The 13,017-nt window shown below is 34.0% G+C and overlaps 2 protein-coding genes across 9 annotated transcripts in view; one reads left to right on the plus strand and one right to left on the minus strand.

Annotated features, from left to right (window-relative positions):
• LOC103573130 (TSC22 domain family protein 1) overlaps positions 1-3,578 on the plus strand; it is a 65,507-nt gene extending 61,929 nt beyond the window's left edge. For all 4 annotated transcript variants that reach the window (XM_053739731.1, XM_008552050.2, XM_008552068.2 and 1 more), the window contains one exon: positions 1-3,578. In XM_053739731.1, coding sequence (XP_053595706.1) covers positions 1-439 — 439 coding nt within the window. In that variant the 3' untranslated portion in view covers positions 440-3,578.
• A 90-nt stretch (positions 3,579-3,668) lies between these two features.
• LOC103573161 (ubiquitin carboxyl-terminal hydrolase 47) lies at positions 3,669-12,133 on the minus strand. 5 transcript variants are annotated; one of them, XM_014442477.2, is made up of 8 exons: positions 12,013-12,133; positions 11,404-11,481; positions 11,166-11,233; positions 10,233-10,332; positions 6,103-9,929; positions 5,869-6,029; positions 5,460-5,736; positions 3,669-5,386 (listed from the first exon to the last, which is right to left on the minus strand). In XM_014442477.2, exons 4-7 carry the CDS (start codon positions 10,327-10,329, stop codon positions 5,502-5,504), a joined length of 4,320 nt encoding a protein of 1,439 aa, XP_014297963.1. In that variant the 5' UTR covers positions 10,330-10,332; positions 11,166-11,233; positions 11,404-11,481; positions 12,013-12,133; the 3' UTR covers positions 3,669-5,386; positions 5,460-5,501. The 5 variants fall into 5 exon arrangements, with proteins under 5 accessions (XP_014297963.1, XP_014297962.1, XP_014297960.1 ...); XM_014442476.2 differs by having other exon boundaries at positions 11,149-11,233; XM_014442474.2 differs by having other exon boundaries at positions 11,108-11,233.
• Between the last annotated feature and the right edge of the window lie 884 nt (positions 12,134-13,017).

Genomic DNA, 13,017 nt, shown 5'->3' on the forward strand with positions numbered 1-13,017 from the left:
GTTACAAGAGCCGGACTACGAGATGTACGAGAATGGCCCGTCAACGCCATTATCACTAAATCGTCACCCGAATCACCAGCATCACCTACAGCATCACCATCACCACCACCATCACCTCCAGGGCCTGAGAACAACGAGCACTGCCAGCGAAGTAAACCCGTCTTACCAGAATACCGGGTACACGGGCAGCGACGCAGACCTCGACGGACCTTTTCTCTCAAGCGCGCCCAGCAGCGCGTATTACAGTGACCTGAGTTCAAACTCTGCAAACAATCAGCAGCAACAGCAATCATCAGGAGTTACGTTGCCCGCAAGTATAACAGCTCAGACACAAACAGCGACAACCAACTTAACGTGTCACCAGGCAACTGCGACGACGGAACCTCAGTACCGGTTAGCTGCCATTACCGAGACAACGACACCGTCCGACTACATTTGATTTCCTCGACAGAAATCACAGAACTAGTTAGATATATTACATTAATTACTTTTAACTACGGAGACAGCCAACTCACGCGAGATTTAAATCTTAATGTTTTGTTAAGACGAAACCAACAAGGCTGTGGGAGACAACACTTGTTTGACAAGTTAAGTCTCGAAAAATTATATACTTATTGCTGCTAATAAAAATAATACTAGTCCTCCAGAGACTTGTATATATATAATATTTAAAAATATTTAAGTAAGAAAGTAAGAAAAGCCAAAGAGCTTTGTAAGAACAACACCTCGTACTCGTTATATGTATATCGGTTTAAGTTTTCAAAGGATATTTCAAATTGCTACGCATCGATGATCACTCATTGTAACCTAATAGACACGTAATATCCATCGCCTCTGGTAATAATACACCCGAATGGCCGGAGCGACATTATGTACCAACGTCGTAGATGATAATTTAACTTTTGTTGAGCAAAGGAGCAAAAAAAGGATAATAATGCCGCTATACTTTTGTAATCTTGGATCTAATCGGCTGTAAATCTGGTCTCCTCCCATTCACCCACATCTACTGCTGTAGCATCATCACCGGCACACCACAAACACCATCGCCATCACCTGACCTTGTTCAATTCTCCGTCGTTACTCGAGGGTCAATATATATAAATATATATATATTGGATTTAGACTTTCGACTAACTTGCACTTCAATTGGCTCGCCGACGAATTAAGAGTAATCACAAGTTCACTCTGTCTCGGTTTTTAGGAGAACAACAATAAGAATAAGAGAGAAATAAAAATAAGAAAAGAGAAGACGAGAGAAAAAAAGAGAAGTTAAGATAAAACAGCAGAAGCCAAAGGCTCCGGCAACTCACGAATTTAACAGTACGAATGCACTCTCGATTAAGTTATTTCGTGGAACAGGTGTTTCGTAATTCGACGTTTGTGCCCGTGAGGAACACCGCCCCGTCTTTCTTCATCTCATTTAGTTTCCCTCGGTCTTTCACATCAAATCTCCTTTTTATTCCGCCGCAAAATCTTAACCGTCTACTCCACTCTTCTCTCTCACTGTTTACTTGCATTACCCGCGCACGCAACAATACAACACGAATTCACGCGGAACTGGTTATCTTATTTTTTATTATTTAACTTATAATATACAACAATAATAAATCTACTCAAAAGATTTTTAAATTCATCATCAATTACAATACCGTGTTATTACTGCGTTGTAAATGTCTGGGACAAAAATAAAAATAATAATAATAATAATAATAACAACAAAAGAAGAAAAATGTCTAAAAAAAGAGTAAACGAAAATAAAATAACATAATTACTCTTTTCTTCGTGGCGCTGAAAGAATTTAAAAAATCTGGTGATCCCGGTAACTCCCTCCGGACATCATTAATGCTTCTTTAAAGTGCATCGTGGCTAGCAACTCTTAGATGCACCACATTACATAGTTAGTCCTCGTACGCCGTTGTTAATATATGTGTAAATACTTACACACATGCTCAGTAACATCAGCTACAATAACAACTACCTGCTTATACGCAGTTTTAATTTATTAGTTACTTGAATAAGTAGTCCCAGTACATGGAGTATATACTTCTGGTGTATGTAATACTTTAGCGTAACTCTTTTAGCACACGTAGTCTTGTGTGTTGCTCTGTATGTGTGGTAAAAATAAAAATAATAATAGCGATAATGATAATAATAATAAAACAAGTGGTGTGCGAATGCCGATATGGTGAACACCACATAGTATTAAGTGTATAAAGTTAAACGAGTATAAGAATAAGAATGAGAATGAGAATGAGAATGAGGATAAGAGAAAGGGAAAGGGAAGTTACGGGATTGCTAAGCGCAACAGATGCAACAATGCTCGGTACCTTGCAGCCACGCAGTAATTAATTGCGCCCTTGCAGTCACAATACACCGAGCACCGAGCTCACAAGGAAGTTACGATGCGAGAAAACGAATAAAAATAAAAAAAAGGTGGAAGGTACAAGAGGGCGGTGGCTCTTCTCGTACTGCATTATTTAAACCGTTAAAAAATCCCACGAGTCTCATCCTCGGATCCTGGAGCTGCTGCTGCTGCTGCTTATATCGCAGCACACTCTTATGCAATTTTTATTTATTCTTAGTTAAACTTCGACGCGTTAAGTACCGTCGCTTATCGATCGGCGAGGTATTCCGTGACACGGCAGCTTATCGGATTTTCAGATGTCTAATTAGAGATATATCGGGTATGTGAGAATCAACAAGACTTTGGCTGTTCCCAGAGATAAGTATTTTTTTAGTTAATTCTTTTAAATAAATATATGGATGAATAAAAGCTAAACAATTATAAAAATCTGTTTCTTTTAAAAAGAAATTTTAAATATTATAATTACAGTAACAATAACAATTATAATTATGACAAATGTATCAGTATGTGTACATTATAAGTAGCGAGTTAGTTATAATAGTTGTAAAGTGTGATAAAAGTTATGTTTTAATGTAACTTGTATGTATTACATCTGTATATGTTGTCTAAATTATTTATGTATGAGTGTAATGTAAATGTAAATACATATGTATATGTTTATGTACATGTGTATGCTCTGTGTGTAATTTCTAGTTTATTACAATGAATGGTATTTAAGTGTGGTAAATATATAAATATGTGTTATGTGTAATATTTAAATGCGAGGATGTTGAGTGAAAATTTTAAAAACCGCAGATAGAGTCTGGGATTTTAAGAAAAAAGGAAAAGGCATTAAATGGTCGGGGAACGGAGGTGGTGCACATGGGAGAGACTCGCAGACTTGTCCAGGTTCCCTTGGTGTCCGCCCTTAGTCTGCGTTAACTTAGACGAGGTATATAAATTATACATGTAAATATACGGGCGGCCCAAACCCGGAGATCGAATGCTCAGATATCGATATATGTGCAAGCGACCCCCTCGTACCCTTATTTCCTCTTAATATTTTTTTTATTTATTTATTATTTTTTTGTCGGTTATTTTTTATTCCCGGGACTCACGCACCCACTGCCATACCGATTTTTAGAGCCGATATATTTTATTATTCCGTGTGCGGCAATAATCTTTTACACCGTCCATCCTCTCAATATTCCTCCTTATCTCCAGCTGGATTATAAATTTAAAATGACCATTTGCCTATTGTATTGTATTGTATGATTATATATAAATTTATGTGGTTTTATGTACAAAATAAATAAATAAATACTTGTAAATATATACATATACAATATATATACACTTTTTTTTATTGTTAAGATAATAGTTTCGCAATTAAATTTATAAAGAAGTGTGTGAGAATAAACAAATATTTTTTTTTATTTTTTTTTTTTATAATATTTTAATTTATAAATTAATAAAACTTAAAATAGTCATTGATAAATAAGGGATTCGAGCACACGAGGTTTGCCGACAAGTTTATCATTTATTTTACAAAAAGTCAAAGCCTCTAAGTTTTTTTTCCTCATATTTCTTATGGAAATTTAAAAAAATTTTAAAACTTAATGACTGATGTGACGAAAAAAATTAAATATCAAAATGTCAAACAATTCAAATAAATGATAAATGATAGTAATATTTAAGAGGCAAATAAATGTAATTTATGTTATAGAAAATATAATATGCATTTAAATTAAAACATTGTGAGGAAAAACTGTACATAAAATAAAATATATACTTTCTCACCTTAATCAGTTTTTTTTTCTTAAATTAAATCAAACCTCCATGGCTTTAATAACAATTAATTAATTTAATAATAATAATAATAATAATAATAATAATAATATTATTAATGATAATTATTATAATTGAGTAACTGATTGCACTCTCGCGTCTCTTTAAATGTTTCTTTAAAGTTTTTCTATAAATTAAATATCAACACTCGCACAAGTGCAACTATTTTAAATTAGTAAAATCTAATTGATTTATTACGCACATTATTTTAAATTAAAATAATAATAACAATCTCGATTAAATATTTTCAATGCGTTTCAAGAAATTGAAACTTAAAAAAAAAAAACTAATCAATTATCAAAATTTTTTCTAAATAAATAGAAATAAAAAGTATAATAATTACGAGTACTCTCTAACAAACTGATAGTACACTAATTATTTACACAAGCCATCAGATTACTGCGTTAAAATAAATGAAAATAAATAAGTACGCAATGAAATCTGACGAGGAAACAAAAACTAGTACATTGGTCAGCGTAAAAAAAAAGATACAAAGGTATTACTCTGGCATTGTTTAAAACACTTAAACAAGTACACTCACACTATTTCCATTTATTTATTTATTATTATTATTATTATTAATTTATCTTTTTTTTATATTTTTTCTTTTATCATAAATATAATTTTCTTTTGTAACTACAGCGTATGGTACATAGAGAAAATAAGACAGAGATCGTCGACGGCCTTCTTTATCTTTTCAAACTCGAGCAAGTTAATTTTAATTAAATGTTCACCTTAATTACATCAGTGAACTTCGTTGATTTAGATTTTTAATAATAAATTAAATTAATTTTAATTAATTTCTTTGCTGTTTTTTAAAATTATGTTTACTATTGCAACAATAAGCTCGATTTCAAATTTATTTATTTATTTAAACATCATTAATTGCGAGATTTTTAAATGCAATAATATTTTATATAAAATTCATTATTAAATAAAGCTTTTATTTTTTTAATTAATTATTTAAGCTCTGGATTTAAAAATTAATTTTTATGACAGCAATATGGCCGGATATTCAAAACGCTCGATACGTCATTACCACGATTTTATAATTTAACAATCGTGGGATATGGGCGACGAATCTACATGATATTATTTTAAATTATAATAATAATTAAACATAATTAAATTAAATTACCGAGACCATCCAACGATATTGTGGATTTATACTGATGCTCTTGGCTTAAACAGGCACTAAAATTAAGAAATAAAATTTATATTTTTTAAATTATAAATTAATTTATTTATTTATTAACTAAATAGTTACCTCGCTTAACTGCAGACGCTATGCTCACAAATAACAAGAGGATCATTTATTATCAAAGTAGATTTTTAGAGCACGTTCACGTCGTGGACTACTGTAACTAGACTCTCCGGAGCACATTTTGTATGTGCCGCTATTACTTGGTAGACATCTTGCTCTACGTTTACCGCCCACGTCCTTCCGTAAGTTACTTAATACTTTGAAAGTGGATACACCTGCATTTTCATCGTCTTCATTCGACGAATCATTTTTTTCTTCATTTTTTTCTTCAGTACTATCTCTGTATTCAAATTTTTAAATACAATATTAATTTAAATTCAACTAGGCTTACTTTTTTTTTATTTATTTAATTAATTAATTAATTAATTAATTAATTGCCCACCCTTATTTAAAAAAAAAAATAATAACTAACTTGTAATGAATAAGTGCACCATCTTCAAGTGTCGGTAATTCCCAGGACTCATCAGTTGACGTAAACCATCTCATATCATAGGTATGGTAAATTCCAAATATTACCCAGCCGCTTTTAGAAAACGTCAAATTTTCTGCACTGATACCCGTCAATTCAGCGACCTGACGTAAAATTAAACCAATTAATAATTTAAACAACAAAAAAACATAATAGTCTAAATATAGATATCGATACCTTTCCAGCCAGTTCACTCAAAGTTTTATTACTGAGAGTTATTTCGAACGACTCAATAGAATCCTGCACAGGAAACTTGAACGCGGTGACAAGAATCTGGTTTGGGTCAGTGACCATTTCCTTGTCCGGCAGCTCTTGGACAATTAGCTCCTGGTTAAAGAGCTCAATGTCTTTGAACTTCTGATGATCGAAGAGGACTTTCGATGGAGTCATTGAGAACTTTTTTCTCAGACGACATCTCTCAAACAAAATGTCAATGTGGTGATTTGCTCTCAGCTCCTCAATTATTTCTTTTTTAGTCTGAGCGACAGTGGCCTCTCTCGAGACAATCCACTCGCCCACAGAGTAGTACTCCATAGCTCTAGCCATGTATCCCACCCACAGGTAGTAGAGCTTAACTTTAAACTCTCCTTCTTTTAAAGCCCTGCCCAACTGGATAGTAAGCGTCTCGCCGTCTTCAAATCCACGTGGAGTTGATCTGCGACGCATGTACTTGACGTCCTCAGTTTCAGTGGGCTGCTGAATAACTTTGAAACACTCAGTAGGTATTCTTATATACTGCTCCAAGTGTTTCTTCAAAGACTCCATGCTGATGCGCTGATCAACCAGCAGTTGGATCTGATCTGGAGGATTACCCGGCTTACTTCTTACTTTGAAACAGTAATCTACTTGATCATCAACAGCCCAGTTTTCTCTGGTAGGCGTAAACAAGTCATGAATAACTTTGCTCATCAGCTCGTCATCCTCAGACGCATCGCCGACTAAAGTCCTATCACTGTCACTGAGACTGCTGTCCTCAGAGTTACTCCGTTCTTGCCATTCTTCAGCTTCACTTTGAAGCGCAGTCCAGCCACTAGACTCATCTTCACTCAGCTTCTGTACTTCTCCATCCACAACATCGTGCTTATCAGCACCAACAGCTGCATCCCCACTAACAACCGGCTTGACAATACCATTGGCTGTTATTTTGTCATCCTTGTGATCCTTCTGCTTTGGCTCCAGCAACTGTATGTTTAATTCCTTCAACACTTCGTTCCTCATATCCGGCAGCTCGATGTTCAGAACAATTATATTTGCAAATGAATCAACCATCGCTTTGAGCGTTGACTCGTTGAATTTCTTCAATGGATTGGTGTCCAAGTGTGAAGACACAAATACTTTGCAATTATGATTAAAACCTTTGTACTCAATTGAATAAGAATCATTCTCCAAAAGAGTAACGTCTGAAAGTATTTTCATGAGCACAACGTACATCGGAGATGGCTTTTGGTTAAAAGCCTCGGCAACTAATTTACAGTAATCATTTAGCGACGCGGAAGCTTTGACACGGACACTGACAGGTCCATCGACGATTCTACGCGAAGCGACGTTAACAAGGAAGACTTTAGTGACTATTTCACCCGGATGATATACTTTAAATTTATCATTCTTATTTCTTATCTCCATGAGCAAATTGTACGACGGCGCTGACATTGACTGATACGATCCAGACAATTGCGTTATCGACGCGATGCTTTTGTGCTCGGAGCCTTCGAAGCTGCACTCAATGAAGTCATTAGATGGATCATAAGCGACAAGGCGGCACTGGTTGATGTCAACGACATCTTTTAGATTCAATTGTTTGTAAGCGTTTTCCGTAAGATGCGACAAACGTTCTTCGTCAGAAAATAAATAAATCCTTGTGTTTATTAATTTTTTTTCTTTCGGATGGTGACAAAAAACTTTAAATTTGTGGCAATTCAAAGACTTCTCGTGGTTCATACGCTCTTCCTCCTGCTCCTTCATTTTTTTCAAGACTTCCTGAATATGTTCAGGAAAATCATTTACTTGCATAGGCAATGCGTTTCTCTCAGGATCTATTTGACGGTACATGAGCATGTAAGCGTTTGTACTGCTGCTGTAAGCACCGCTGTAGTAACCACGAGATCCGCCACCATAAGTTTTCTGAATGTCGTCATAAGTTATGGGAGATACATTTTGATCATTGAAACACAACCAGTCGTGAGTTCTAAAGTCCTTGATATACGCGTAATAGTGCCCGCCACCAGCACTTCCGCTGTGTATCATTATGGAGAACAATTCGTACTGGTATGGACCCCGGATATTTTTATTATTGCGATTCTGTTCGTTTTCTTGGCTGTGGGTACTAGACGTTGATGGATTATTCATGTCGATACCTTCGTCGTCATTCTGTTCGCTGCTCGAAGGCGTTGGTTCTCCGGATGTGAATCCATTTTCACAGGGCAGACACTCGTCTAAATCATCAGACAGTGGAGAATCCTCGTTGTCGGCGCAGGACTTAGATGCGGAAGGTATCAATGCATTCAAATTGAGAATATCAGGAAAAGTGACCTTGTCATTTAATTTAATGCGGTGGCATGTCTGGTAATCGAAATCAAATCGCTTCAAGTGTAATGTAAGTAAATAAGGAAACTTTGTAAATTTAAGTCCCTTGTGAGCGTCACATTTTTTGTTACAAGTTTCACAAAAATACTGATTAACACCCTCGAGAGTTTCCGGCTGGACGAAACCTTGGAGAGCTTCCTCGACGCTGTTGTAAGCAACAGTGCTGCCAAATGGTCTCACTGGCAGCGGAATGTCTAGGAAAGTATCCTCGCGGGATTTTTCCATCTGACACTCGAGACACTTTACGTAGTCAATCATCTTGCCCTCGTACAATCTGTTAATCAGATCGGCTTGCTCAGTATTTTTGAACTTTTGTTCCAGTGCGTCGAACATGACGCGACATAGCTCCTGGATGTCGTGCTGCTGCCATGCCTCCGTAGAGTCCCACCCGAAGCTTTTAGTCAGCGAGGTTGTCTCCACGGCGTTCTTCTGCGATGTCTGGAGATTCAAGAATAATTTTTGTAGCTGATAAGGAATACTATTTGCTTCGTCTTTCTCCGAACCTTCGACGTACTCCCAGTTGTACAAAGCGTTGCGGAACTCTGGTGTCATATAAAGAGCTTGGAGAAGACTATTCAGATAACATGTCATCGCTTGATTAACAAGACCTACATAAGTAATATCTGACTTACACTCGGGTTCAACTTTTCGCTCAGATTTTAGTTTAAACGTTCGTCTCACATCAGACGGTTGACAGTGTCTTCTTACTCTTCTATGTTCTAGAAACTTCTGATCATTCTGTTCAGAAATAAACAACGAAAAGTTTAGTGTTATCGCTGATGGTTTGCTAAAATCGAAGCCAAAGTCACTCATAAACATGCCTTGATGATCTGAAAGAAATGAAAACATCGAAACTTTATCGTGCTCCAGCATAAATCTTGGATTCGCTTGATCAGCGATAAGGTCAACGTGTGTTTTAATATTTGTCATCAACTCTTCGATTGTCGATTGCTCGCTAACAAGAAAACTGACGTTCAATAATTTATCCTCAGCCTCGTGAAACAGTTTCAATTCAACGAATACATCTTCGACGCTATTGTACTCATAAGCATTATTATCTTCGTGTCGTTTGAAAGTCAACTGTCCGCTTTGCTCGTCAACCTTTGGCGAATCGAATACCACACAGTAGTCATCCAGTGTCTTCGTCATGTCATCCAACGCGAATTCATTCCCTCCTTGCGTTAAATACAAATCAAACTCATAAATCGAGGGCGCGTCTTTGCAACAGTTAGATACAGCTTGCCGCACTTGGCTCACTGTCGTGTCCGGCGCCATCAGTAGTAACGAGTAATCAGCTATCAGTTTTTTATCACTGTCTATTACTTGCGCCGGAAATTTTGCTTCGCCAGCGACAAGTACTATCGTCTTACGATTTTTCTCCGGTGTCTTCATTTTACATTGATCACTACAATCCTCTAATTCTGTAAATAATTATAGTAAATAATTAATTACATTTTAAAATTCATTCATTTTATTTTTCTACTTATGTTTTTATCAAAAGTTTTATTTTAATTTTTTTTTCTGAACTTCTTTACTCATCTGCAGATTAAATTAAATAATTTTAATAAATTTCCGTATTAAAAATAAAGACTTCGGGTCTCAATAAAAATTTTTTTATCTGCAAACACGTAAACAAAATTAAAAAAAAAAAAAAAAGTGCATTAAAAATAAAATTTACTCTTGCAACTGCATTCCAAGCATCAAATAAGTTTATAAAAAATTACCAGGTACTGATCTATGCGAGTCTCTATCTTTTGTCACATTACAAAGTGGTATATCATGGACAACATCTCCAATACCTTCACCAGCTACCACCACCATCGTCTGTAGACACATAAAATGTCTCAAGTTAGTACAATAAAATTAAATTATTTAAAAATAACATTTCCCACTTAAAACTACATCACATTGAGTTTCATTTCGTCACTAGTTTTAAACATACAACAAACACATACATATACATACATAACATCACATCTCATCACATTACATATCATTTTATTGGAATCAAAAATATATTAAACAATTCGCACCTGTTCAGATTTATAAATTACAAAGCGATAACGATTTAAATAATAAAAGAAAAAAAATAAGTAGCGATAAAACGCGTCGACGTTTTAATAAAATAAACACCGAAAAAAATTGAGTTCAAGTCGGAGTAAAAAGATAAATAAATAAAAAAAAAATTTATCGATAATTCTCGGTTAAACTCGTTGCGTTCTGGCAGCGGGCCATCAGCAAGGTAGAAAATTAGTGTGAGATCTATGCCCCGTACACTACAGTAAAACCCACAAGATCTCACTCGTTAGTTTAGCACGGCACTACTCTCAGTATGTTATATATTATTTTGTAAGCGTGGTAGAGAATCAAGTCGGCTATGCTCTAAATTTAGAATGTCTAAACCAAGACTTGGAAAATTTACTACGTCCCTCTTTCAGTCTTTCTTTAATTATTCTCTCTAATTCAATACACAAGTCAACATGTAATAATAAATTTACTAGTTATATACTTTTAAATATATACCTAGTTCATATATTTATATATATATTATTTAAATAATCTTTCAAATTTCACAAACTCATTCATCTTCCACACTTACTTATCCATTTTCCGTCATTATTTTTTAGCAATCATAACCACCTGGACTATTTCCTTACGTTCAAGTCAAACTCCTCGGCAATTGTCTGGGTCAAAGTTGATTCCAATTAATAATATCCACTGACATCTAAAAATACATATTCTATTTTATTACATATATATATTTATCTTACTATAAATAAAAAATATTCAATTAAAATAATTATGCCCAAAAAAATTTGAAATTTAAATTTAAATAAATTATTTGATTTGTAGTTAAACTTTAAACTTTATCGAATAAATTATTGAGTCACTTACGATTAGAATTGTAATAAAGAATCATTATCTGATTGACACCTGCAGAATTCCAGAGTTCAAGGCCTGCATAAATTCTGTCTAATTATAAATATAATAATTAGTTTATTGTATTTTTAAATAAATTATTTAATCATTTGTTGGTGAATAACTTAAGCTAATGAGTATTATATTCAAACAATAATGAGTACTGGGTACTAAGACACTTTTAAATCTATTGACGTATTTTCAACGATTGTTTTTGTTTCCTATTTTTTTTTTCTTTTTATCTTAAATAAATAGTGGTAATGTATGGAGATATTACAAAAGCTATTTAAATAATGGAAAATGTCGCTTAGATTACTGGTGAAAATACAGCAAACGTGAAATGGCTGGTTGAGAATAGTGGATATATAAGTATGAGACATGAGAGTGAGAATAGGATTGAGTTTGATGTTACGTAGGTTTTTTTCAACATGAGCATGAACATGCACTTGCAAGACAAGATGACTAGATAAATTGAGGCTGCAGGATGAAATTTAATTGTTAATTTAAAGAGGATTTTAGCGTCGAATAGTAAAGTAAGCATGGAGGTGCTGAGATTAATTGACATTTACTTGTCATTGTTCTTACCGAATATTTTACTAACACATGTCTGTTGTAACCATGAAAAATAATGTAAGCAACAAAAAAAAACTGACTTTTTAATGGTTTTAGGTTTTACTACCACTTACGAGCCTGTGTACTCTCAGTGAAAAATAATGTAGCCGCCATTAATTTTGTCTGGGTGATTTTATCACTAGCTGTCGCTTCGATCCTCGATGTGGCTGACACAAATGGAAATACACCCGGATTATTTTTTATGGATGAGTACAATTATAGAAAATACGCATTGAAGTATAGAAGATACGAAATAGTGAAAAAAATAGGAAAAAAAATTTGGATATCATGACCTGAAATTTATTTTATTCCATGGAGGAAGGAAATGAGTGAAAAAATTTATTTTATTGATGATTTTTATAATCCCTCGGGAGTAAAAGAGTTGCAGCAACTTAGAATAACAAATTGGTCTTCTGAGGGGTCGATTTTGGGAAAAAAAAAAATTTTCCAGCGGTTGGGCTTTATATGATTTTTTTTTTTCCATGGGGGGAGGAGGGGAGTAAAATAAATTTATTTTATCAATGACTTTCCTGACACTAGTGTATAAAAATTAAAAATTATGAGTGTGAATGTAGCAGAAAACTGTACATTTTTTGAATTTTATAATGAATGAATGAAATGTAAGTAGAGTAAAAATTAAAAAATGTGTAGATAAATGCAAAATCTTTACGCACATTTTTTTAAATTTTATGATATTTATTTATTTAATTCAAATTTCTAATTGTCTGATGTCCGTTACATTCACACTCATTAAAAATTGAAGATCATGAAGTTAATAGACAGTTAACAATATCCGGAGTTTTTTTCCAACAAATCAATGACAAAAATATAAAATATAAAAATATGGACACATAGAAAATTAAAAAAACAATAGATACAATTTTTTCAAATATTTTTATAATTTATCATTTTAAAGAAAATCCAAAAACTACCAGACGTCTGCTAACTTCAGTATCATAAAAAGTGACCCTTTAGTTT

This window comes from Microplitis demolitor, chromosome 6 (assembly GCF_026212275.2).
Source record: "Microplitis demolitor isolate Queensland-Clemson2020A chromosome 6, iyMicDemo2.1a, whole genome shotgun sequence".
Classification (NCBI taxonomy): domain Eukaryota; kingdom Metazoa; phylum Arthropoda; class Insecta; order Hymenoptera; family Braconidae; genus Microplitis; species Microplitis demolitor.